At 37.4% G+C, this 24,654-nt stretch overlaps 1 protein-coding gene across 1 annotated transcript in view; it reads left to right on the forward strand.

The window, feature by feature from the left end:
* The window catches only part of LOC119655112 (putative fatty acyl-CoA reductase CG8306), a 69,220-nt gene that overhangs the window by 38,788 nt on the left and 5,778 nt on the right, over positions 1-24,654 (forward strand). Inside the window, exon 2 of the mRNA XM_038060834.1 lies at positions 7,197-7,644. Coding sequence (XP_037916762.1) covers positions 7,197-7,644 — 448 coding nt within the window. The remainder of the gene's footprint in view (positions 1-7,196; positions 7,645-24,654) is intronic.

The raw sequence follows: 24,654 nt of genomic DNA on the forward strand, positions 1-24,654 counted from the left end.
TATACCAATGCTCCATCCTCGGCCCATTTTTGTTTTAATTTTTTCATGTATGAGTTTCTTTATTAATATGTCCTTTCCTTTTATATGCAGATGATGAAAAAAACCATTTTCTGTTGTTAATTCAATGAGAGCAATCTTCAGTTAAAACTTAAGACATTATATCGATGGTGCACATAATGAGGAAATACTGGTCATTATGAATTAAAAAACTGTACCACGTCACCCGTTTACTATTTATTTGATTAGCCTTTAATAGAGGTGGCATCTTACAAGGACCTCGTTGTGACGTTTGGCAACAAACTTCGATTTAATCTTTCTTTATAATTTCTTCGTCCATAATATTTTTAAATACGAAAACCGTAATGTAGTTTCCTTACTACAATTACTTGAACTCTACTTTGCCGAGAATGTTGCGTAAACATAACCGCTTTCATCTTCTTACTCTGGCTTCATCCCTATTCACTCACCAAATTTATGGTCACTACATTTATTGGTGCGTTTTAACTCCTTTTTATGTGTTCAAGCGTCTTTGAATAAGTCCTTAGAAAAAATAAAAAAAAAACAAAATATTCGATGAGACCTTAAAAATTTGTTTGCAAAACAAAACCTTATTTTAATTTCCACGCAATCTCTTTCAGCTCTAAAAACTTTTCAAAACTCAACTAAGATGTATAAAATGTAAGATATTGGAGGATATTCAAAATAGGCCAAACTATTTAAGTTCAGAAATAAAAAGAGCCACTGAGAGCTAAGCCGATGTATACGATGGGTGTTTCAACAAATCGAACTGTAATTCCAAGATTTTGGCGATTAAAACTGCATAGGAGGATTTTTTTCAAATAAGAACGTTTATTCTTGATTTGTTTGTCCAACCGGTGCAATCTGGAAAAAATCAAGAAGCTGCCACTATATAGTGCCTAGTCTCCGAAATGCCTTCCATATCGATATCATTTCAAATAAAGTTAATAATAATTTTTAGTAATTGACTGCAAAACCCCCTTTAAATTCATCCTAGAATTAAATTTTGCAGCAATACAGGCAATAATACAAAGCATAATCCTATTAAGTTTTTGTTGGAAGTCGCACTATTACTACAAAGTTATAATAGGGCAAACTGGTTGTTTCTGTGCAAATTCAAGACTTTGAATATCAGTATCACGCGAAAGTGGATATTCTCACAGATTGTATCTATATATTACGTGCTAGATACTAATGGAACTGCAAAAAACCTTCCATATCTGAATCATCGAGCTTCCTGTTTCCCAACTTGTTTGTTAATCATTTCAAAGATTGTCATTTCCGCTGGGTGTCCTGCCCGATGATTATCTTTTGTAAATATATGATCATGTTTACATTTATTTATCCAATTATATATCATTGCAAATACGGGGGCGGATGTGCCATCAACTTCATCCAGTTCAGCTTTCATCCCTTTCGGTGTTAAGCCTTTGAGTTATAATTGTTTAATCACTGGTCGCAGCTCAATTTTTTTTTCCATTTTTCGAAATAAGCAAAAGTTTCTTCTTTCAATTGACAATCAAAATAAAACGGTGTGATATAGCTGAGATTTTGACGGCTATCTGGCGAGACATCACAGTTACTAAAAACAAACTCTTTTTGATGACATAGCCGCCATTTTTTAAGGTTTTGTGTGAAACAAAACCTTATTAGAATCGAGACGGTGTCTGTCTGTCCGTCTGTCTGTCTGTCTGTCTGTCTGTCACACCCGATTTATTCAGAAACGGCTGGACCGATTGTCACGAAAATTGATGAGAGTATGTAATCTGGTGTTCCCTTTACATGCAGTAAGTGGCGCCATCTTGTGTTAAGTTTAAGGGGGGGGCTCCCCATACATGTAAATGGTGGGTGCAAATTCTTTTTTAACAGAATGTAGCCATGTGGGGTATCAAATGAAAGGTCTCAATTAGTACTTTTCGAAACTGGTTCAATATTTGATGTTGGGTGAAACATAGGGGAGTGAGGGCTCAAAATATGACCCCCAAAAAGTGTAACAGGTCTCGTTCTCCGAACCTATCCAACCGAAAAATCTGAAAAAAATCACAGTGGTGCATCTCTACGAAATCTAGGCCTCAAAATATATCCGGTTCCGATATCTGCACAAATAAAGTTAATAATAGTATAATTCCACATTTTAGAAATTTACCCAGCACCCCCCTTATGTTCATCCCAGAAGTACAAAAATTAGCATAGGTGTAAAGAAGAACATGGTGCACAATTCAGTCAAGTTTGAAGATTATTAACAAAGTTATAGGGGGTGAAACTTCACATTTTTTTGTGAATTTTGTGCACTCTACAACCTGCATGACGTCATCATCACATACCAATTCGTCAATACCACAACGGAATGAGTTCTTATGAATTGGGTCCCAGAGAATTATTTTGTTTTAGTTTTTTAGTTATCTGTCAACCAGACATGTGTGTATGTAGGTATATAATACTTTGCGAACTTTGCGAGTAGTGCCTAATTCAAATAGATAAGGAGTAAATCGGAAATATGGGTACGATCGATTTATATACGTGTCTAAATTTATTGTAGAGTAAATAAATTAAGCGTTTCACTTGCTGTTGTTAAAGTACTCGCCATTTTCATGACTATTGACCGACTTTCGCGCTAAATCTCGGAACTAATGAGATATTCCCATATTTGGAATTAATCGTTTGCCCTAATTGCTTACAGAGGTCTAATCACAACTGCTATTGTGAATAACGGGTTGAATTGTCAACCCTTTTTAATAAATGCTAACTTTTTTAGTATGATCTGCAACCGAAAATGTAGTCGCGGGTTGAGATGGAATTCCTTTCAATATGCGACAAAAGTGTATGTTTCGATTTGTAAAAACGTGCACAAAATGTTAGAAATTTTCAGTGAAATTCTGATCTACCTCTATATGTATCATCACTCAGAAAACTAGTTGAATTTCTTGTGACACCTAAATTATTATCTTTTAATCTTCGTCTTGCTTCCACTCTTGTTTGAATGATGTTTCCAGATATTTTCCCCCAGCGTGATTAACTTTGAATTCGGATAATTCAGTAGCAAGAATATTCATCATCATCATCATCAACGGCGCTACAACCGGTATCCGGTCTAGGCTTGCCTTAATAAGGAACTCCAGACAACCCGGTTTTGCGCCGAGGTCCACCAATTCGATATCCCTAAAAGCTGTCTGTCGTCCTGACCTACGTCATCGCTCCATCTTAGGCAGGGTCTGCCTCGTCTTCTACCATAGACTTTCCGGGCTGGATCATCCTCATCCATACGGATTAAGTGACCCGCCCACCGTAACCTATTGACCCGGAATTTATCCACAACCGGACGGCCATGGTATCGCTCATAGATTTCGTCGTTATGTAGGCGACGGAATCGTCCATCCTCATGTAGGGGACCAAAAATTCTTCGGAGGATTCTTCTTTCGAACGCGGCCAAGAGTTCGCAATTCTTCTTGCTAAGAACCCAAGTCTCCGAGGAATACATGAGGACTGGTAAGATCTTGCACAGTAAGGGCTTTGACCCTATGGTGAGACGTTTCGAGCTGAACAGTTTTTGTAAGCTGGAATAGGCTCTGTTGGCAGTCAACAACCGTGCGCGGATTTCATCGTCATAGCTGTTATGGGTTGTGATTTTCGACCCTAGATACGAAAAATCATTAACAGTCTCAAAATTGTAGTCTCCTATCTTTATTCTTCCCGTTTGATCAGTGCGGTTTGATGTTGTTGGTTGGTTGGTTTTCGATGTTGACGGTGCTACCATATACTTTGTCTTGCCTTCATTGATGTGCAGTCCAAGATCTCGCGCCGCTTGCTCGATCTGGATGAAGGCAGTTTGTACGTCTCGGGTGGTTCTTCCCAAGAATAGTGCTCTATTATATTCAATGATGTCCCTATACTGCCAATTCAAGACTATACTTAGAATATTTTTCTATAATGACTAGCTTTTCACCCAAAAAAAAGAATATTTTTGCATTGTGGTCGTCAGTAATAAATGTGCAGGATACAGGAAGAGTGCTAAGATCTATTCGTGACTGCCTTTTCCTAACAAGATGTCGCTAAAGAATGTTGTGTTTGTGCTTCGCTTACTTCAGAGCCTTTGTATTGCCGAATTTGTTATGACGTAGGTTGATTGGTTTTGTGGAGTTCTTAAGGAGTAACATTACTGTACAGACCTAAATAAGTGTTTCTTTGACCTTTTTTTATGGTTGAAGAAGATGTCATAGAGGAATACAAGTGGAGGTAATTATTGGGATAAATATATGTCCATGTATATTTTAGTAAATTTTTTGAGCAATATATATTAATATATTAAACTAGCAGCGCTGCAGCAATTCTCCTGAAGCCTGTCGAATTTGAGATGTTCTTCGACACGCAGTATAACTGGTCCCAATTCGAAATTTAAAAAAATCAAACACTGTTTTAATCGAAATCAGTGTGGCTAGAAAATGACGTTCGGAATTTTAGATATATTGATGTTTGAAGAATTGGCGAGTGTTTGCTTAAAGTTGTTCAATTTGCATAAAAAACAAGTCGGAAAACCGGAAGCTGGACGCTTTAGGTATGAAACGTTTTGTGTATTCCTTTTATGTGTTATTTGAGTGTGAATTTATCCCATTCGTACGTAACACGTAATATACGTATATATTATGTGAGAATATCCACTTTCGGGTAATATTCACATTAAAAATCTTGAATTTCCAAAGAAGTTACAACATTGACCTATTATAACTTTGTTAGTAATAGTGCGATTTCCACCAAACTTGGTAGCATCAAGCTCTATATTGTACATTGTTGCAATTGGTGGATGGTATTAGGATGTACCTAAGGAGGGTTCCCCAGCCATTTATTGAAAATTATAGTAATATACTATTATTAACTTTATTTGAAGGGATATCGGTATGGAAGGTATTTCGGAGCCTAGCCACCAAATAGTGGCAGCCTCTTGATTTTTTTCAAATTTTTCGGTTGAGCAGTTTCTGAAAATGGCCCCCTTAAATAAATGATCAATTTCGACCCTCCGAACTCCCCGCATTTTCAACAAATGTCAAAACTAAGAACAGCTTCGGAAAGTACTAACCGAGACCTATCATTTGATACCCCACATGACTATATTTGGTGAAAAAAAAGTTACACCCACCTTTTGCATGTATGGGGACCTCCTCTTAAATTCGACGTAACACGATGTAACTCACTGTATGCGTGAGCGTTCACAGTTCCTACCTTTCCACCAAATTGGGTGTCAGAGACTGGAGCAGTGATTGACACCCAATTTGGTGGAAAGGTAGGAACTGTGAACGCTCACGCATACAGTGAGTTACATCGTGTTACGTCGAATTTAAGAGGAGGTCCCCATACATGCAAAAGGTGGGTGTAACTTTTTTTTTAAAATGCGTCTGACGGACAGACCGACAGTAAACCGATTTTAATAAGGTTTTGTTTTACACAAAACCTTAAAAGGACTTTGTCCGGTCATTAAAAATAGTGGCAATGAACTTACCAAAAATTCCTCTTTGAAATCTTGTTTTGAAAATATGGTTAAACTTTCAAGTAAAAATATTGAAAACTGTTGGAAAAATGCTGCGTGCCTTTTTGAAAAGCCACATTACGGAAAAAAAGTTTTGGCACGTCTTATTGACATGAACGAGGCGTTATAAGAGGAACTCGAAAATCGATCGAAAAACTATTGTTTTCTAAATTGCTTCACATTTATCAGTGTTCAAAATATTTTTAAGCCAATAAAAAAAAATCGATTCTTTAAAAGTTCTACAATGGTGTTAGCCCTTAAATGAAGTATCTTCCATTGGAGGCAACTTTTCAGATTGAAGCTCATCACAGAAAATTTGCACAAGACATGAAAAAATTCGCGAAATATTAAAGAGATATCGCAATATGCGATGCTTACATGTAATCTTATACGTAATCTGATTCATAGTTGACTTTTCAAAAAAAGATTAAAATCCCTCATTCGTGGATTTATATCAAATTTAGATTAAGCAAAAAGTCATAACTATTATAAGAAAACGAAGAAAGAAGTGAAATAAATAATTAAATAAAAATAAAATAAAGAAATCTTTCTTTCTTGTGAACATTTGATATGTAAATACTGCAACTGATCGACGGAGTTATATTTGTCGTGCGCCCACCGAAAAGATATAATATTTTGATTATATAACAGGCCGTCGACGTAAGACACAGAATTTATATTGGGGCGACCATCAGACTCTTTCTCCTTTTTTATTTTTTATCTATTGCGGCATTTTCCATTCTTCATTAATAAACTTTTTTCGGCCAGAGTTAGTTATATATCTGTTGGCTTTTCCTAAACTGATTCCAAGTAGCTTTCTGTAAATGGCGAATTTGGAATTCATGCAAATATTTAGCAAGTTAGCCACTCATTATCAAAGCAAGGTAAATTAACCGAGTACGCTTTATACGGCTTGCTAACATCAAAATTCCGCACATATATGTTTGCCTAAAAATGCATTTCAGGCATTTAGTTTTGTCTTTATTGTTAGTCTGACATTTGTTTCATAGTTAATCAAATAATTGAGCAATAACGAAATTAATTAAAAGAAGGCTTAGATGGCTAATATCATCAAATTTGGAAGTAAAAATAGTGACGAAAATTGTAAACATTGAATATGTCGAAATAAAAAATATTGTACAGTAGCTGGTCTAAAAAAACATAATGTTCCCAAAACTTCCCATTGAGGCTAGTGGTATTTTAATAGTTATAACATTCATAAAACATGTCAATAGCTCCGCCGTTTAAAAATCATCTCGGGTCAAAACAATAATCACAGTAGTCGCTTAGGTGACTAGCAAGAGATGATCAAAGCTAATAATATCCATTCTGAATTAATTTACTACTTTATAAGACAACTTTCATGGTAAAGACATTCCAGAGTAGTAACAGGTTGACCATAACACTAGGGAGAAGGAAATTTCCACAACCCTATTCATATTGTTAGAAGTTTCTTTATTATATTCATATCTATGCCTATATCAGTTCGAAACCAAGAATAAAACTCGTCTATTTTCCATATCGTATGATCAATCTGTCGTGAGCGCTGGATGTCGCCGGACCAGAATAAAAGACTATTTCGTTCTCCCATATTTAACACATTTTATCAAAAATATATTTAATAGGGTATTCTAACAGTTATCTTTTCTATATTTCACAGTGCTTCCAAGTCCAAAGTTCGCGAATTCTACGCGGGAAAAAATATCTTTATAACTGGCGGAACTGGATTCCTGGGTTTGGCATTGATCGAAAAAATTTTACGCGACATTCCAAATGTCGGTAATTTGTACCTCTTGATGAGACCAAAGAAAAATAAAACCATTCACGAACGCTTAGAAGATTTAACAAAGAATCCAGTCTTCGACGTCCTCCTGAAAGGCTCCTCTCCCGAAATTTTCAAGAAATTAGTGCCAATTCATGGTGATGTTGGAGAAGAAGATCTCGGCATATCAACAGATGATCGAAACTTACTCATCGATAATATCAACGTTGTCATCCACTCTGCTGCAACATTGGACTTTCAGCAATCCCTGAAGCCCACTGTCAATATCAATTTGTTGGGGACAAGACGAGTTATGGAATTGTGTATGCAAGCGAAGAATTTAGAGGTATGTCTGTGCTCAGCGATACATTGATATTACCGGTTTAGATATTTTGAGAGAGTTTGGAATCTGAAAACCAAACGTAATGGGTTAGAGTGTTTGTTGAGGTATAATGATTTTCGTCTTTCGATTAAAAGTTTTATTGGATATTTCTGCAAAAAATACATGCACATATAATGGCGTGACACTATTCACGACCCGAACTCAATGCATAGATGCATAGATAAGTTTTTGGAATACTAATATTTTGGTCTGAAAGTACGTTGACATTGTACGTGTACAGAGATTTTGTACCTAGAGTAGTTAGCTACCTCTTCTGCTGCAGCCAAAATAAATTTCGAAGAAATTTTTATTTACCAAGTTAACATCTAGTGGTCAGTTTTAGTTCAACATAATACGATGAAGTTTTAACATTAAAATAGTGTTTTTTTTTCTCCTCTGGTCTCACTCAAAATATTATACTTACACGATATCTTAAATTTTGCGTTAACTTTATTTACTTTCTATTTGTGCACAATATAAGGTTAGTAGGTTCTAATATGTAGCTATCTTCTTTGAAGAAAGTAGCTTCCTACATAGCGCTAATTTTGAAAATTACTTTTCGGTTTTTTGTCTAAAATTTACAATCACTCCATCAATATCGGGTTCCTACTTTCTAAAATTTAACGAAAAAAAGTTGATGTTATTCAAAAGTTAAATTACAAAGCGGTTATTCCAACATCTATGTACGGCAGAGAAATGAAGAGATTGTTGAAGATGGCCTAATGCCCCAAACGGCCCCTTTAGTAACACCAATTGGGCTTCTATAGACATCAATCATCAAGTACTTCTCACTCTAAAAAAATGCTAAATCACTTCCCACTCATTTTTTCCGCTTCATCTGTTGGAAAAAGCAGGTAAGTGCGAAGCGGAATGTAGAAATATAGAAATGCAATGGGAACTGTTTTTAAAAGCACTGATGGCATATATGCAGAAATGAAAATCAGCTTCTAGAAATTTGAAAGTGTATGAAGATGTGGAAGCATCATCTATCAAAGTTAGTAAAATACACAAGAATGCATCAAGATGATCACTAGAGCCATTTAGTTTTTGTCTGAATTAATGTGGTTCTCATTAACTTTTAGTAGCAGGTTTGAAATCAGTCATGGATATTATTTCCCAAACAGGTTTCCGGACTAAAATGTTGAAAATAGGTCACTTCAAGATCATTTTTTCCCCATTTCATTCATTTGGTTTTTTCCATTGTCTGAGACATAAATGCATCACGATTCTGCAAATGGAAATGTGTTTTTTAGGGGTGTCTCCAAAAATACTATTTTTATTTATATAAGATAGATATTTCCGGAACTGGGATTACTGGTGTGGTAAATTCCATAAAGTTGCTAAGAAAATAAGTTATTTTGACCGACAATGACATGTCCACACTTGTTTAATTATCGTACCTGGTAAAAGACCTATAATTTCACTCAATTAAGCAATTTATTTTTGGAGAAATAAGTTTTTATAATCATCCGCTTCGTAAGTAATTTGCCATAAAAGTTAGTAAGTCAAACCGTACGATTAGGGGATCCCAAAACACCTAATCTGTAATTCTTGGAACAAAAGATTTTGAACGGATGTATGCCGGATCTCTACTTCCTCGCTTCCTACTCTGGAAGAAAGATTCCTACTGATTTGACTTCTATTTTTTGTCTGTGATCATTTGTTGCAGCTCAAATGGTGTTGAACTGAAATTTAGTTTCTTTCGTTTAATCACTTTTTGCAGATAACCGTCGATATTTGGTTTAGTGTCAGTTCGGTTGCCATGTTGGTACGTACAAAAAAATTTCCCACTGAAGAGAAAGCATGTATTTTTGCATTTCGAGATGAGGAGCATAATTATAGGGAAATATATAAAAAGATTGTGTTTAGAAGCAAATAAATGAAATATGCTACATACCATAGTCTGTAGTAAAAAAACAGGTAATTGTAGCTCGCAGAAGCAGTCATTGCTGCGAGTATAATTGCAAAACAGAATCGCAATTGTTCCACATCTACGAGGAAACCTGCTGGAGGCAAAAATGGCACCGGTTATAGATCTTCGAGCTCAGAGCCCAAATAAACAAGCTCTACTGATTTTTTATGTAAGAAAATTTAGTTAACCTTGATTTTATTTGTACGTAATTCACAATGCATGCGCATGTACGCAATCTGGTACATATGTACTGATATTTTATGTATTAAGGATAGTAAGACGAAATAGACAACTTTAACATTTAATGACTTGGCTAATAATGATAGAATTTCTACCAAGCAGTACGATGGTCCATTTTTTAAGGTTTTGTTGTTGTCCGTCTGTCTGTCTCTCTGTCTGTCACAGGCACTTTTCTCAGAAACGGCTATACCGATTGACACGAAATTTGGTGAAAAGGTGGGACCTGTGGACCCCCAGACATGCAGTGGTTGATATCCTTCTACGTTGAAATTTTTTTTCACCAAATATAGTCATGTGGGGTATCAAATGAAAGGTCTTAATTAGTAGTTTTCGACGCCGGTCTTAGTTTTGAGATTTGTTAAAAAGGCGGGGAGTGGGAGGAGTGGAAAGTGATGATTTCTTTAACGGACCCGTTCTCAGAAACTACCCAACCGAAAAATTTGAAAAACATGGAGCTGCCTCTATATAGTGCCCAGGCCTCAAAATATTCTCCATATCGATATCTGTTCAAATTAAGTTAATAATAGTACATTACCATATTTTTGGGAAAATTGAGTAAAACCGAAAGTACTAAATTATTAACGGGCTACGTACAAATGGGATAGTTCTACACTCAAATATACTCACACAAGAAGCAAACAAAACCTTTCATACCTGAAGCGCCCAGCTTCCGGTTTTCCGACTTGGTTTTATTTTGTCTCTGTTAATTCTAAGCTGAATTTATTTAGTTTATTATTATATTATTTAAAGGGTATGCATGTTTCTTCATTGTGAAAGTGACGTGACTACACTTCGATTCGTTGGCGTTGATATCACAGTCGGCCAGCCATTGTTCAACTTCTATCTCGTTGGTTCTAATGGTCTCCGTATCATTTCATCATCATCATCTGATTTAACTCATGATTAAAAACAATGATTTCTATCAAATGATTTTTTAACAAAAAAAAAATATTTAAATCAAATTGCATCCTTTTCATAAAAGTTCTTGGATTACTTAAAATCATAATGATAATATTTATTCAAATGCAAAATGAATAAGAAAATTAATCAATAGTGACTGTCTTCTATAATATTTAAAGAAGTCGGAATCCCGCAACCTGGTGCTTTGGGTATAAAGGTTTTGTGTTCATCTCTGTGAGAGACTTTCTACGCACATTTTTCCATTCGTATATGGCTAAAAACCAATAATATTCCTTCATATTTTTTTTTCAAACTACAAAATGTACGTGTATATTACAAACGTAAATATTATGCTCACCCTTAACAAACTAAAATTGCGTATTACCGAATACTATACATATACCAGCACGTATAAATATTCGGTAAAAAAAATCTGCACTCCCCTTTCCCCTTTAAACTCAACGCAAAATGGCGCCCCCACACTACATGTAAAGGGATTCACAGGCCACATGTTCTTACCAAATTTCGTGCTAATCGGTCTAGCCGTTTCTGAATAAATCGAGTGTGACAGACAGATATCGACTCGATTCTATTAGGTTGTTGCACATGAAATGGCCGATTTGACAATCAACAATGAAGTTAGTTGCGATTTTGCAGTATCAAACCATCACCAGTTGGTGCTGTTGGTGTCGGATAATGAAGTATAGATACTCCTACATTTAGTCAAGGAGTCATTTCAGTTTTGACCATCGTTGTGATAACAGTAAATAGAAATGAAAAAAGGATGGAAAAGAGTCAAGAACGTATACTTTTTCTGTCTGAGTTCAAACTCGGTCATAAAGCAGCGGAGGCGACCACGAACATTAACAGCGCATTTGGAGCTGATACGTTAAGCGAACGAACCACACGGCGATGGTTCGAAAAATTCCGGTCAGGCGGCGTAAACCTTCAAAATGAGCGACGTGGACATCGAAGACCATCGACTCACAACGACGAACTGCGTTTGCTAGTCGAATCCGACACACATCAGTCTGTGGAAACATTGCAGAGAAATTAGGCGCACACTATTCGACAGTTTGCCGGCACTTCCAACAACTTGGAAAGGTGAAAAAGCTCAACAAATGGGTTCCGCATGCCCTTACGGAGCAAAACATGGCGCTTCGAATGGAAGTTTGTAGTTCTTTACTCACTCCCAACAGAAGCGGTCCCTTTTTGCACAGAATAGTGACATGTGATGAAAAGTGAATATTATGCGACAATCGTCGCCGATCAGCACAATGGTTAGATGTTGATGAGCCACCGAAGCATATGCCGAAATCGAGCCTCCATCCGAAGAACGTAATGGTGACTGTCTGGGGTTCTACAGCTGGAGTTATCCACTATTCTTTTTTAGCACCTGGGGAAACGATACATGCACAGAAATACTGTGCCCAACTCGAAGAAATGCACCAAAACTTGAGTATTCAACGGCCAAGATTGATCAACAGAGATGGTCTGATACTCCCTTACGACAATGCACGACCTCATATATCCAGAACAACGGTTCAAAAGTTGAACGAATTGCAGTATGAGACTGCCTCATCCACCATATACACCGGACCTTTCGCCAACCGACTACCACTTTTTTAAGTATTTGGATCATTTTTTAGCGGAAAAACAATTTAGGAACGAAGAGGCTGTCAAAATTGCTTTCGAAGAATTTGTTGGACTTCTACGAAACTGGCATACATGCTCTTAAATCTCGCTGGGAGGAGTGTTTTGAATCCTGGCCTCCAACTTGATTAAATAAATTAATTTTTTTAAGCTTTACAGTCGTTTTAAATTTTAGTACTAAAACGGCCATTTCATTTGCAACAACCTGATCATAAGGTTTTGTTTTCGACAAAACCTAAAAAAGAACACCAATTTTGCCGTCTTTCATAACAATGGACCACACCAAACGCAGAAAAAATCCTTTTTACAGATGCAGAGGAGGCTAGGACACAAATACGGGGTTAGTTGACCATCATCTGCAAACATTACTTGTTTAAAAGGATCAGATAGAATTAATCTAATAATTACCAAAGACAGTGGGCTTGATCTCTGATACTTTGAGCATATTCGAAAGCTTTTGTTTGTTCTTATTATAAATATTTCAACGGCATCGGATAATGACGCATTTGATTTTTGCAAGGCTGTGACAATTGGTTGTAGATTTTTAAAAAGATTCCAATTGACTTTTTCATTATAATGTTTGTTACTTTTTTATATATAGCGCTATCTATGTAGTTTCTATTACATTTTTTGGCCGTTCTGACAAATATATTTCGAAGCAATCTGAATGGTTCTTCCACTTCCCTTTCTTCGAGATAATAAGGGATCTGCCACCTTGTACTTTTATGTTTTCATTATCAGTTTTTAAGTCCGATTCTTCTCTTAGCCGGTGCACCATCCGTAACGAAATTTAAAGCTCAAAATGTGAACATTAGACAACCGATCTATTGATAAATCAGAGTTGGGCAAACTCGTAATCATGATTACGTGATTCTAATCATAATCAAGCTCTCGTGGTTATGATTGCAATAATGTAATCGTGTAATCATCATCCTGGATTTTCAGATGCGATTGCCTTATCGCGTTATTTACTTTTATTAACTTAATTTGAGCAGGCATCCAGATGGGGAATATTTTGAAATCTAGGTGTCATATACAATAAATGATACCATTCAGATCTTCCTACATTGTTCACACACTTTAAAAGGGAAAAATCTTGAAAATAATAAGGACCTATAATTAACACACCAAGGGTGACGTGGTCCAAGTGCAAGGATTTCATGCAAATGCACCACTCCAATATTACACACCTTGCTTGTTTAAACACGATATTCCCATGTTGTATAATCTCGTATTGTCAATTTTTGGACTACGCCCATTTTATATGGGAAAAGCGGTCTTGAAATGCCAAGAACAAGTATTCCCTCTTGAACAGAGCGATCCAAAAACGCTGTACTACTGCTCTAAATTGTACAATGTTTTCCGGTGTTCTCACAAACCTCTCTGGTCCTCTTCGTATTGATGATACATTCCTTGTTGTTTTGAATTCATTTACCCAGTCCAAAATTAATTGCCGCCCAGAAACACGCCTCTGTAGGGAACTGTAAATTGTAAACAAGAGACACTGCATGATCGTATTCCATATACCCCCCACGTCGCCATACCGTTGTAATAAGTATGAAAAAATTGTCTTCATTTTTTGTTTTTAATTCGTGCTGATAAATCCGGTAATTTAATACTGAATTTTGACAATAATACATGATACTTCACTTTCGCTGTACCGGCTGCCTCCTGCCTTTTCGATGATGATATAGTCGCCGATAAGGACATCAAAGGTCATTGTGCCGAGTGGTTGCTAAAAGTTGTGAAATTACAAGGCAATAAACAAACTTTGCCTATTACCCAATATTATACTTGTACATGTACGTATATAAATTGATACGGGTATGATCATTCGCGGTTTACTTCCTATACAAAAGCCAATATATGACCTTTTGAAACTTTGTTAATAATAGTTGGATTTCCTTGAAACTTCCCAGAGTTGTGACTTACGTTATCCCTTATGTCACTACTACTATTTTGTTCTTTTAGCATGAACTTAAGGGGGTTTCTGCTCTTATTTCTGAAATATGGTAATATAATATTATTAACTTTATTTGCGCAGATATCGGAACCGGATGTATTTTGAGGTCTAGATTTCATTGTATTTTGTATTTTGAGGTCTAGATTTCATTGTATTTTGTATTTTGAGGTCTAGATTTCATTTAGATACACGATTGTGATTTATTCAGATTTTCTGGTTGGATAGGTTCTGAGAACGAGACATGTTATAATTTTTGGTAGTCATATTTTGAGTCCTCGTTCCCCTAGGTTTCATGCGATATCAAATATGGGACCAGTTTCGATAAGAATTACTCAAGCCCTTTCATTTGATACCTCGCATTGCTATATTCTGTAAAAAAAGATCTGCACTCCTCTTTCGCATGTATGAGGAGCCTCCCTTAAATTCAACAAAAATGACGCCACTTGCTACATGTAAAGGGATTAACGATCACACGTTTCCATCAAATTTCATGACAGTCGGTCTACCGGTTTGCAAATAAATCGAGTGTGACAGACAGACAGACACTATCTGACTCTAATAAGGCTTTATTTATCACAAAACCTTAAAAAATGAATTGCGCATTCAGTTGAAATGATATTGATCTTCGATCCATCATCATATCTCCCGATTTCTTTAACGATACCGGCAACACAATTTGAGTGCATAGGTTACCAAAGTAAGGGGGTTTATAATCGTTTTGTCGAAAAACACATATGGGTACTTTCTTCGACCTTTTCTCAAGAATCCTGTTGCTGACTGGATGTTCATTTATCTCACAATATTCAGCGTTTTGTTCTGGGATCTGTCGTAGGGCCGGTTAACAGAAGGATTTAAAATGGCGGAGTTACCTCATCTATACCTTCTGTATTTTCCTCTCTGATCTTATCTATTTTATGTTTAGAAATTGCATTTTCATTTAATTAAACTCTAAACAAGGACCTTAAATGATAATGGAAAATCAAGAAAACTTCTATAAGCTTCTTTAGAAATGATCAAATATCAAAGTTCGTTCGCTGCGCGCTTGCTGGTTGCCTATTTCCGTTCACTCGGTGAGTAGGACCGGCGCACAGTGAATCGTCCAATAGACAAAAATCGAAACATAGTTTGACGAGTTTTTTTTGCTACTTGGTATTAATTAGGGTACCTTAGAAAATTGTTAAGTCCGAATGTACCATTGTTTACATTTTTAAGCTTTTGTGTAAACACATAACCTTATTAAAATCGGTTTACCATCTGTCTGTCTGTCCGTCACACGCATTTTTCTCGGAGACGGTTATAGCGATTGACACCAAATTTGGTAGAAGGGTGGGAACTGGGAACGCTCACGCATATAGTGAGTTACATCCTTTTACGACGAATTTAAGGGGGGGTCCCCATACATGCAATAGGGGGGTGTAAATTTTTTTTTCATCAAATATAGTCATGTGGGGTATCAAATTAAAAGTCTCGGTTAGTACTTTTCGAAGCCAGTCTTAGTTTTGACTTTTGTTGAAAAGTTGGGGAGTGCGGGGGGTTGAAAGTGGTCATTTTTTTTAACGAACCCATTCTCAGAAACTACCCAACCGAAAAATCTGAAAAAAATCAGGGGGCTGCCACTATATGGTCCCTAGGCTCCGAAATACCCTCCATACCGATAGCTGTTCAAATAAAGTTAATAATAGTACATTACTAGAATTTTCAGTAATTGACAGGAAAACCTCCCTTAAGTTTACTCTAGAATCACAGAATTTTGCAGCAATGTAGGCTACAGTATAGAGCATGATCCTGCCAAATTTGGTGAAAATCGCACTATTACTAACGAAGTTATACTAGGTCAAAACTGTCGCTCCTCTGCAAATTCAAGACTATGAATATCAATATCGCTTGAAAGTGGCTATTTTCATATAATATATGCATATTTTACGTGCTATATGCTAATGGGGCAAATGCACACTCAAACCTCTTTATAAAAGAAATACACAAAACCTTTCATACCTGAAGCATCTAGCTTCCGGTTTCCCGACTTGTTATTATATTAACTCGGAAACAATGGCGAAAGTTAATAATAATAATAATTGAATACAAAATTGTATTCAATGGGCTAGGTAAAATGATGCAAATCTACAGGATATAATCGCTTTGTAATATTTTCAGGGAAAGCTGTTGCGAAACAAGTTCTCCACGTCCTTCCCACTCTTTTGTTCGTCTTTACAAAAAAAAGTTGATTCGACCATTGCTAGAATTGCGTGTTTCTGTTATTTGCAATTTTCAAGAGTATGCTATATTACCAATTTTGGTTGTGGAGAAACATAAATTATAAAAAATAATAACAATAAATGTATATCAGTTTCAATGCCCTGTGTATCTTATAATGAAATGAAAGGGTTAAAAACCGGAATAAGTTCCAGCCGTTCAATGACCGTATACTCAAAAGCATCCAAAGTGACTCCATCGCCCTGAGGCTCAAGGTTATACTTTCAGGAGGTAATGTAAATACAATAGGATGACTGGTGTTTCCTTAAGTCAAATATTGTCCGTAATTCACGCTAAACTTTAATTTGAATCTGGCGTCATGTATTTGTGCCCTCCAAAACCAGTTCAAACGTTTCAATATGCATAATCGAGTCTTTGGTTCGAGATCGATCAATGTTTACGAAAGCTGCGTAATTAAATGATCACCATACAATGTATCAGTCAGATGGACTGCAGAAAATTCCATCCAACCTGTTTGTGCCAAAATTTGCTAATTTATTAGTCTCCTTTGGAGTGATAATGCTTTTATTGTAAAGTTTCATTATTTTTTATGGATAGCTAGAAACAAACAGATACAGCGTGTGTTTATGAAATACTGATGTAGACTATATCTATTTTTCTGAACTTGATTTTTCCAAAACTAAACGGATTGTTATTGTTTAATATCTTTACTTAATCGAAGAATTTGTCATTTTGACGTAATAACTAAATAAAATACTGTGCCTCAATACAATGAAACCCGTTTATTAATTAAAAATGACGGCACGTACTTTTTGTTAAGCAACTAGTCAAAATCTTCTGTGCATGTTCTTTTAATATTTAAGAGTATATATCACCTTGATTAAAAATTCCTATTGTGTGATATGAGAGTCAAGACTAAAAAAAGCGTGTAGTTTTTTGCCGAAAAAGAAGGCAATGTTCACAGGAGAATCAGTCAACGAAATTCCTCTATGGGAAGCTTCGTGGAAGCAAACATGCGCAACATTCTCGGCAATAGATCCATTTGAAGTGAGGGCAAATAAGTAGATGCATCAAAGATCAATCTTTCGGATGCTGGGATAGGATGAGGAAGCCCACACTAGAAAACTATCTAAGCGAAAAATTAGGCGATGACGGCTTTACGCCCTGGGAGCAGCGTAACCGAAGCGGCTCGCAGATATTGAGTGCTCCTTTATATAATTCGCAGACCACGGCATGACTACGAATTATATTGAGCGCAAATCCGCCTTATTAACCAGAGTTTGGCCAGAGCTGAAAATATTTTTTTGAGAATTTGCTCCATTTGGTGTGGTATGTAGTCTTCTTAGTCGGAGTATGGTCCTACATCTCCAATATGACAGTAGGTTTTCCACGTGAGATGTGTTCCGAAATAAATTTTCAAAATCTACAGTTCCCTGCAGGAATCGGTCATCTACCCCATTTGTGAAGGGATGGATTTTGCCCTCCAACTTGCTCCTAAAGAACCCACAAACACTCGAAGAAGATCCTTATTCTGAGCTTTTAAGAGACTTCCGTCTTTATTGCAGCGGCTGCATCTGCCACATGGGTGGCCCTGGTATCTCCTCTCCAGCAAATGTCGATTGTTTTGCTGCCTGCCAGCCTGGCAGTCTTAAGAAGTCTTAAGCCACCCATTCTTGAGTTCGGATTTGAATTTTTTAGGTGGGCTGATCTCTAGCGCTTCGCTCTTCGTTGGTTCCACCGTTGAAAACTCATCTCTCCTGAAACTATCCAGGACCTCTTTTGGTTTCAGACCTTTCTTTAGATATCGGGGATATAATATAGTGTCATTCAGGCCCCTGTCCTTGATGTCTTCCGATCAAAGACCTCAGTTTGTGACTTTCGTAGTAGGCCAATGTTGAGCTTGACTCCATTGTCTTACTACATAAAACTTGTTCTTGGATTTGGAAAGTAGCTGGAAATTTTTCTGCCTTCTGCCAATTATACGTGCTTTTCCCATTTGAATTTGGTTCGTCGTGTAAGAGATACAACTCGTTTGTATCTAAAACGCCATCTATTGTTCTTCTTTATTGTAAGACCCTTCTGGGGGGTCTTTTTTTCAGGCATATGCGAGTTCAAGAGTAAGAAAAACAAGTCGGGAAACCGGAAGCTGAACGCTTCAGCTCCGAAAGGTTGTGTGTATTTCTTAGTAGCACGCAATATATGCATATATTATGTGAGAGTATCCACTTTCGAGTGATATTGACATTCATAGGCTTAAATTTGCAAAGAAGCAAAAACTTTGATTTATTATAACTTTGTTAGTAATAGTGCGATTTCCACCAAACTTGGTAAGATCATGCTCTATATTATAGCCTACATCAATGCAATTTCATGGTGCTAGGATGAACTTGCGGGCCGTTTTGCAGTCAATTACTAAAAATTATAGTAATATACTATTATTAACTTTATTTGAACAGATTTTTCGGTAGTTTCTGCGAATGGCTCCTTAAAGAGATGATTACTTTCAACCCCCCGCACTCCCCACCTACCCAATAAATGTGAAAACTAAGACTGGCTTCGAAAAGTACTAACCGAGATCTTTAATTTGATACCCCACATGACTATATTTGATGAAAAAAAATTTACACCTCCTCTTTTGCATGTATGGGGATCTCCCCTTAAATTCAACGTAGAAGGATGTAACTCACTGGATGTGTGAGCGTTCACAGTTCCCACCTTTCTATCAAATTCGGTGTCAATCGCAATAACCATCTCCGAGAAAAATGCGTGTGACCGACAGCCATACAGTAAACCGATTTTAATAAGGTTTTGTGTAAAAACAAAAATTGAGACCAACCCCTTCCCTTATTCAATTTCGAAAACAGTAATGATGAACACAGCCGGCTGTATATTTACCTGCGCACTGAATTGATATATTTTTAGCCTGGAAATTCTCACCAGAGTCCCAAACCCCTACAATATTTTACATAGTGGCCAAGAATTCATACCATCTAATGCCACGAAATTTTTATGACGTAAAGGATTTGCGAATGGTTAATGACCTCCCTTAGTGATCAGAGACGACTAAGAGGAAAAAAAAAAGGGCTCACCCGCGCGCGTGGATATTTCATCCTCAATCGATGCTTCTCTTGCCAGATGTCACTGAGGCGTGCCCATCGATATCCTTCCTATTCGGGCTTGAAGATAATTTTATCTGTAAGCACGGACCTTTGTCTCATTTTTGCATTTTCCGAAGTGAAAATTTCAAATAACTTGGGTTGCTTCAATTTAACAATTCGATTTTATTCATCAGCAATAACTTTTAACATCTTGAAAGAAATGAGGTATTCTCAGATGAAATATTCCCTAAAAGTCATTTTTTCATAAAAGGGAGGAGAAATGATCGACTTTAAGGATATTTGAAGTCAAAATACCAAGCCTGCAACTTAATTCTAAGTAGAAGAATATTTTCGGTTCAACGTCCGCATCAGCAAAATTTTTGGGGATTTTGAATTCAATGAACGTGTTTTGGCTAAGTTCTGGGCTCGAAACCCAGTTTAAATTGTAGATTTTTGTGTATCTTAGAGTTTGTGTCGTCATTCAAGATACTTTTTTTCGACTTTTTTACCGTTTTATAAAAATATAATGCTGATGAAACTGATTTTCAACATATTCTTTTTTTATCCGAAACTTTTTTATGCAGAAACCAACTGATTATTAGAATAATTCTAAAACCAGTTTACATTTGGACATTTACTATTTAAAATAATATCAAATTTAATTCATTAAAATATTTCTCCGGCGTCAGAATTGTCTCTCATGCAAGAGGTGTCTCACTGGGTAGGTTTTTCGTAATATTTGCTTTTCAATCTCTTTAATGAGTGGGATTGTCGAGACTGTATGAATATTTGGGGGATGGTTCTTAATATCTTCGAATGCGCTTTTTTGAATGATTTCGAGGGTTTTAATTATCGTGTGGAGCCGCAGAGCCGGATTTCATTGGTCCAAATTGGTATTATGATGCCTATATAGATTAATAATAATCGTTGGCGCAACAATCCATATTGGATCAGGGCCTTGAAGTGTGTTAGAGCACTTCATTCAAGACCGTAACGGTAAACTACAGCATACTGTAGGAGGCAATGTGGTCAGCATTACGCTCGCCCGAGATTATTACCCTGATTTGACTCAGGTACTCATTCGCAGCTGAGTCGACTGGTATCCGACGTTAAATCACGATACAAATCCCACTACCGCCAGCGAGATTTGAACCGCGACCTTCCGTACGATAGCCTTGTGCTCTAACCACTCAGCTATCCGGACACACACGCTTCTCGGCCTATATAGATTAGCACTTTATATTCCAGTTGTACTTTGGGGAGTCTATTAAGCAACTAGAGTATAGTTTTGAATTTCGTTGATTTGGAACTTTTTTACTTCAATGTTTTCCCCAGAACACCTACGCTATGTTCCGAGAAATGGCTAAACAATACTTTCTTCAACTACGCCGTTTATTTTTCCGAGCAGGCATTGTATTTGTGCTCCTATTCAATGTTGTTTTCTGAACAAGAATTGATCTGGTGGAGTGATTTATCTCATATCTCAAGTATTGTTGAAATTCTGGGAGTAGAATTTTTCTCTAAAAGCTTCGGGAATAGGCAAAAAAACTGATTTGTCTTTACATTCTTCTTTCGGGATCATTATTATCTGGGATAATTTCCAACTTGTAGGGATGCTTTCATGTGAGGGTATACTATTGATCATGAGGTGGGCGACTGAGCTCTTCCCCCGTATCATGGTTAAAGGTTCTGTTTGTGGTCCTCAAATCAATTCGTGTCCGAAGAACACCGTGGACTGGGACGTACTACCGTAAAACGTCCAGCATATTCATTAGGTACTGTGTCAGTCCAAAATATTCAACAAGAATTGATAATGGTTTGGAACTTAGATCTAACAGTAATTTCTATCCGCTTTGCCCATAAAACTACTATAGATTGATCAAAGAAGCAATTTCAAGTCGACCTTACTAATAATCTAATTGGAAATTCTGATTAAGCGTAAGTTATGCCAGCGACATCGAATCCGGTAACGCCAACACCGGGACCCAAAAATTACAATTCCTAGAAAGATATATTATTCAACTACTCTGCAAAGTAAAGCATTGCAATTTCTTTGGTATTTTTCACCAGTTTTGCCAGGGTACTAGAATAAAATATGTAAATAATAATATACAAGTATAAACAAACAGGTTTTCCGAGAATCATGCAAATGACAGCTACTGAATAGACTGCTAACTGCAATGAGGTTAATTTTATTCATTGCTTGGAATGGACATGTGAAATGTGGCATTTGCACATGAATATCTGCTAAAAAATGGAATGAAAATGGTTTCGATTGACTGCTTTTTCAGTCGTTTTTTTACATGACAAGAATGTTTTTCTTCAGGGAATTTACTGAAGATCTTTTTTTTATATTGAACTCATTTGTTAATTTTAGCAGATAACTGATACTATGTAGTTCCATCCAAAAAATATTAATTTCATTTCCCAAATTGCTCTTTTGTTTCTTTGGCCTTTGTTGCATTCGGTACTGGGGTCAATTCATCTTTTCTCAGCCATAGATTTGGGTTCATATGGAGTCGAAAGGCTCTTAAATTACCACCTAGGGAATCAAGCTGTCTGGTCGACAAATGGCTGCCAAAGACAATTCACGTGCTCACCGCATCCCTTCTCATAATCTGATGGTATTGACGTTTCTTTAAATTTACTTTTTTGGCCCAAAAATCCTTATCGTAATGGTTTATTAGTTATCTAAGAACGTCTTAAAGTTAAAGCACGCGAGTTCTTGGTCCAAAGAGGCATTATCTGTCTCATACATAAAAAGGGAGATATCACAGAGTGCAGTAATTATAGAGGTATCATGTTGCTGAGTACCATCTATAAGATATTCTCCGCTATCTTGCTAGGCCGGATACGCCCATACGTTCAGAACATCATTGGCCCAACAGATCAGATTTTCTCTTTGCGGCAAGCGGTGGACATCAGTTGCACCATCTTTTCATCGACTTTAAAGCCGCCTATAATAGCATAGCTAGGGTAAAACTGTACATGGCCATGGGAAAATTGACTGACTAGGCTGACCCTGACCAATGTGCGAGGCCAAATAAAAGCAGCACGATCACTCTCAAGACCATTCGACATCAACAACGGTCTACGACAAAGGGATGCCCTATCATGCGTCCTCTTTAACCTGGCCCTCGAGAAAGTGATCCGTGATGCTGATATAAATGCAAGAGGCACAATCCTCTTTAAGTCCACCCAACTACTGGCCTTTGCTGTCGATATCGATATCATGGGAAGAACGACCCGAGACGTGCAAACTGCCTTCATTGAGCAGGCAGCGCGATATCTTGAGCTGCACATCAATGAGGGCACGACAAAATATATGGAGGCAACGTCAGCACCAAAACCAAACCAGCCAACAACATCGAACCGCACTGGTCAAACGGAAAGAATAAAGATAGGAGACTACAACGTTGATGATTTCTCCTATCTAGGGTCGGAATCACAACCGATAACAGCAATGATGATGAAATCCGCGCCCGGTTGTTGGCTGCCAACAGAGTCTATTTCAGCTTACAAAAACTGTTCCGCTGGAAACGTCTCACCATAGGGTCAACGCCCTTACTGTACAAGACAATGATCTTGCCAGTCGTCATGTATTCCTCGGAGACTTGGGTTCTTAGCAAGAAAAATTGCGAACTCTTGATCGCGTTCGAGAGAAGAATTCCGAAGAATTTTTGGCCCCCAACATGAGGATGGACGATTCTGTAGCCTACATAACGACGGAATCTATGAGCGATACCATGACCGCCAGGTTGTGGATAAAATCCGGCTCAATAGGTTACGGTGGGCGGGTCCCTTAATCCATATGGATGAGGATGATGCAGCCCGGAAAGTCTATAAGGGCAATATCTATGGTAGAAAAAAAAGATGAGGTAGACCCTGCCTGAGATGGAGCGGTGGCGCAGGTTAGGACGCCAGACAGCTTTTAGGGATATCGAATTGGTGGACCTCGGCGCAAAACCGGTGTATGTAGTTTGGTGTATTCGTCGCTTCCGACGTATATAAATTAATCATTGCCTTGGATACTCTGCCTATTTATGCAGATAGGAAGATTGTGATGACCCGTAAATTGAGAACCTTGACTCTGATAGCCTTTATCTCGAGTCCGACTATGCCTGCCTCTTCCTCTAAATTCAGAACCTTTACAAGCTTCACGACCCGACGGGAGATACTTTCAGTTCAGTAAAAGTGTTTTAGGAAAAATGGCATGGTCCATTGAAGTCTTCCACATTCTCCCGACAAGGTGGCATGAAGAACGTCGCGAATAACAAGAAATAATATCGAGGACAACCCTAGCGCCTCCGTTTTGGACCGCAAAATCCTCTAAGATTTTACCTCGGTGCGGCACGTGATATTTTGAACCGAAATATACTTGTCTCATAAAAGCCGTTAGTTGCGTAAAGCGCTCTAGATACACTCCCCGTGGACGTGTAAAAAGTTTTCTCGGATTTGATAGAGCACGTGAAGCAGAAATTTGAACTCCGCGTGCTGGTTCAAAATGATCCGAAGGGTATTGATATTATCATCAGTGCAGCAGGATCCGCAGCGGAAACCAATCTGACTCTTTGAGGTGTTTTTTTTTTGTTTTCGAAGTAACTCTGCTAAAACTGCACGAACTGCAATGAACAGTTCTGTGGTGAGATAATTAAGCTAGTGAATTGATGGCCCAGATAATTTTATTTCTATTTGGAATAGCACTCCGTATCCTGCAGAACTTTACCGGATATGAAACGGTTGACAGTTGTGATGAAGTGGTCCTTCCATTTGTTCATTTGTCCATCGTGAATGAAGAGTCAACCGACTAGAGACTTGCGATCACCCACAAGTTCTTTTGTGCTCCTGCTTCTCTGATCAATCACGATACCGGAGTTCAGGCGGGTTAGGTGAGCCACCACTTACAGCAATCAATATTCTTCATTTCTTTCGCTTCTATGATTCCGCAATCACCAGATCTTTTGATGCCCCTTCGTGACGTGACCAATGATCTA

This window comes from Hermetia illucens, chromosome 4, assembly GCF_905115235.1.
Source record: "Hermetia illucens chromosome 4, iHerIll2.2.curated.20191125, whole genome shotgun sequence".
In the NCBI taxonomy this organism is placed as follows: Eukaryota; Metazoa; Arthropoda; class Insecta; order Diptera; family Stratiomyidae; genus Hermetia; species Hermetia illucens.